We start from the raw sequence: 3451 nt of genomic DNA, 5'->3' as shown, positions 1-3451 counted from the left end.
CCCAATGAGTAAGCATTAATTTTCATTGGGGCAAAAAAATATGCTTCAAAATTCGTGGAGAGGAAATGTGCTGAAGAGCATGGCTTTGATGAAAGATGGCTGAGTCACCTCCAGCCTGCGCAGCTAGCTGTGTCCCCTGGACCAGCACTCGCTTTCTCATCTGTGAAATGGGAAAATAGGATTTTGCCTCCGAGTGGTCACAAGTGGTGAGAGCACAGGTGCTAATGCCCCTAGCTGTGACAGGTGGGCACCCAGCACTGGCTGTGTTTGTTGTTTTACTGAGAATCCACTGGCACTGCCTGAGCGGGGAGGACAGTGGGGAGTCATAGTCCTGTATGCCCCTCAATACCTCCCTCACCTCCTGCAGTAGCACCTGTATTGTCTGCCTGAGGAAGCCCAGGCCTAATGAAGTCAGCTGACTGACCCAAGGTCTAACTGTTGGTAATTGGAAAGACTGTATTTGCACCCACGGGAAATGCCACAGGGCATACTTTCTCTCCCACTCCTCATCCCTGCTGGGCAGGGAGCACTGGGGAATGGACAGGAGGCTCACGTAGAGTACTACTTTGGAAATCTCTTGTGAGAAGTGTTGCTTTAGGTTCTCCTACGTGATGATTTTTATTGTTTTAAATTTTTTTTTTTTTTAGAATCTGCTAACCGAGATGATGGAGCGATGCAAGAAACTAGGAAATAAGTAAGTATTTTAAAATTCATAAGGCATGAGTTGGAAATGGAGTTGGTTGCTTTTTTTGAGCTTGGCATTCTTATGTGGGCAAGAGAGCCACAGGAGGGTGGAGGTCAGGCTTCAGATGCCGGACTCCACTCTCTCCTAGCTTTGTGAGCTTGGGTTACTTACTTGACCTCTCTGTGACAGTCTCCTTATCTGTAAAATGGGTTTAATAATAGTCCTTTCCTCCCGGGGCTGTGATAATTGGTAGGCTCAGGATGAACTCATATTCCTGTCCCTCCTTTTGGTCGTAGATGTCTCTAAGTCACTGTGTCCCTAGGTCCCAGACAGGGATTTTTATAAGAGATGTGAATGGATATATATTTACAACATGGATCAATATTGTTAATGTTTTGTTTTATTAGTGCACCAGTCTGTTGAAGCCTCAGTGTACTTCTGTTTCAGTGGATTTGATTGCTTGCTTATTTACCTGTCATTCCAGCCACCCACTCACCCACCCACCCATCCATCCATCCAGTCAGTTTAATGTCGATCAAATTCCCAGCATGCACAGACACTGTGGTAGTCTCATAAGCATGTCAAACTCGAGGCATGTGGCCCACTGGCCGCGAGTTTGACATGCTTGCTGGAGGTTGCCTTCTAACTCTAATGCGGTTGTCTTCAAACCTTAAAGAAAGGGCTGCCAGTCATCCTTCCGACAACATATGCCCTAAAATTGAAGTGGCTTTCTTCCGGGGGCTCTGTGATTGGGCATGCATGTCTTGCAGTGCCTTGCTGTTGAATTCTGTGATGTCTGCTTTCCGGGCCGAGTTCATCGCCACCAGGTCCCTCGATTTCATCGGCATGATCAAGGAGTGCAGTGAGGCCGGCTTCCCCAAGGTACGGCCTGGCTTCTGCGCAGCTGGAGGACGGGCAGCAGGGTTGCCCCAGTACCTCTGAGGGGGAAGTCTGGGGTCAGGGCAGCTTGGCCAACAGGAAATGAAGGGAGGCTCTGTCTGAAGAACATGCTGGATGATGAGTGGAGATCAGGATTGTTAGACGTGTAATTGCTGAGCATCCGGTCTCCCTGAGAGTCCTAAATCTGTGGAATTAGCTCACTGTGAAGCTTTTAGAAAATACTTTGGTCTTATGTCTCTAAAAATATATCTTTACTCATTATTTATGAAAAGCCTCATCCAGCAGGACATCAGGCCCACAATTAGACTGTACAAGCCTGGCTCCTTACTTGCTCTTCTCCATCTACCTTGTGAGGTCTGTAGTAGGATTCAGAAAGGGTCATGGGATATATGATGAGCTCAGTGTGACAGCCTGAAATTGTTCTGATTTAAAATCTCCAGTAACATAATGATTGTGTGTTTTTCTTAGCATCTTCTTTTTCGCTCACTGGGGTTAAACTTGGCCTTGGCTGATCCTCCTGAGGGTGATCGACTTCAGATTCTCAATGAAGCTTGGAAAGTTATTACTAAATTGAAGAATCCACAGGTGGGTGACCATTCTGACCTTAGATCAGCTGCTTTTTGTCCAAGTTATGCAGTATACTTTTTTTTTTAATTATCTTTTAGGTAATTGTACCTCATTTGTTTAAGAAATTTACTTTTTGCCCTAGCTGGTTTGGCTCAGTGGATAGAGCATTGGCCTGTGGACCAAAGGATCCCAGGTTTAATTCTGGTCAAGGGCACGTATCTTGGTTGCAGGCTCCTCCCCGGCCCAGGCCCTGGTCAGGCAGGGCTTGTGCAGGAGGCAACCAGTTGATGTGTTTCTTTCACATTAATGTTTCTCTCTGTCTTTCCCTCTCTCTTCCACTCTCCCTAAAAATCAGTGGAAAAATATCCTCAGATGAGGATTAACAAAGAAAGGAAGGAAGGAAGGAAGGAAGACTTCTTTTAATTGTATTGTTAACCTACAATGGAGAACTTATAGCTTTAAAGATGTATTTCTCTGGTATTTTTACCCCAATTATGTCTTATTCTTGAATCCTCAAGATGCACTAAAAGAGCAAATCCTATCTAATAAAAGAGAAACATGGTAATTAGCCGTACATCCGCTACCCTTCCCATTGGCTAATCAGGGCGATATGCAAATTAACTGCCAGCCAAGATGGCGGCCGGCAGCCAAGCACTGAAGCGAACAGGGAGGCTTGCTTGCTCCAGTGACTGTGGACTCCAACGTTCCCGCCTGACTTGCCGGCCTCTCAGCTGCAACTCTAAGCAACTATGTTGCAAATATAGAAGCTAAACAAAACCCCACAAACCGGCTTTAGTCAGCCGGGCTTCAGCCAGCCGGACTGCAACATTGTATCAAATACAGAAGGTAAACAAAGGCCAGAAACCTGCTTTCAGCAGCTGAGGCCTCAGAGCTAAAGCTGGCCCAGAATAAAAAGAAAAAAAAAGAAAAAAAGGAGCAGTTGGGAGCTTCAGTCACCTGCCAGCCTGAAAACGGCCCTCAGCCCCTCAGCCAGACTGGCCAGGCACCCCAGTGGGGACCCCCACCCTGATCCAGGACACCCTTCAGGGCAAACAGCCAGCCCCCACCTGTGCACCAGGCCTCTATTCTATATAGTAAAAGGGTAATATGCCTCCCAGCACCGGAATCAGCAGAGCAGCCAGGCCTCCCGGCACCGGGATCAGCATGACAGGGGGCAGCGCCCAAACCCCCTGATCGCCCTGCGGCTCTTTGTGTGACAGGGTGCAGCGCCCTAACCCCCTGATCGGCCCTGCTCTGTGGGTGATAGAAGGCGGCGCCCCAACCCCCTGATCCACCCTG

At 47.8% G+C, this 3451-nt stretch overlaps 1 protein-coding gene across 2 annotated transcripts in view; it reads left to right on the top strand.

Moving 5' to 3' along the window:
• VPS35L (VPS35 endosomal protein sorting factor like) overlaps nt 1-3451 on the top strand; it is a 161077-nt gene that overhangs the window by 99068 nt on the left and 58558 nt on the right. For both annotated transcript variants that reach the window (XM_014446990.2, XM_006104719.3), the window contains 3 exons: nt 648-694; nt 1456-1567; nt 2054-2170. In XM_014446990.2, the coding sequence (XP_014302476.1) occupies nt 648-694; nt 1456-1567; nt 2054-2170 (276 nt within the window). The remainder of the gene's footprint in view (nt 1-647; nt 695-1455; nt 1568-2053; nt 2171-3451) is intronic.

This window comes from Myotis lucifugus, unplaced genomic scaffold (assembly GCF_000147115.1).
Source record: "Myotis lucifugus unplaced genomic scaffold, Myoluc2.0 scaffold_598, whole genome shotgun sequence".
Classification (NCBI taxonomy): domain Eukaryota; kingdom Metazoa; phylum Chordata; class Mammalia; order Chiroptera; family Vespertilionidae; genus Myotis; species Myotis lucifugus.
The sequence above is the reverse complement of the archived record's forward strand: the minus strand, read 5'-3'. Positions and strand labels throughout refer to the sequence as shown.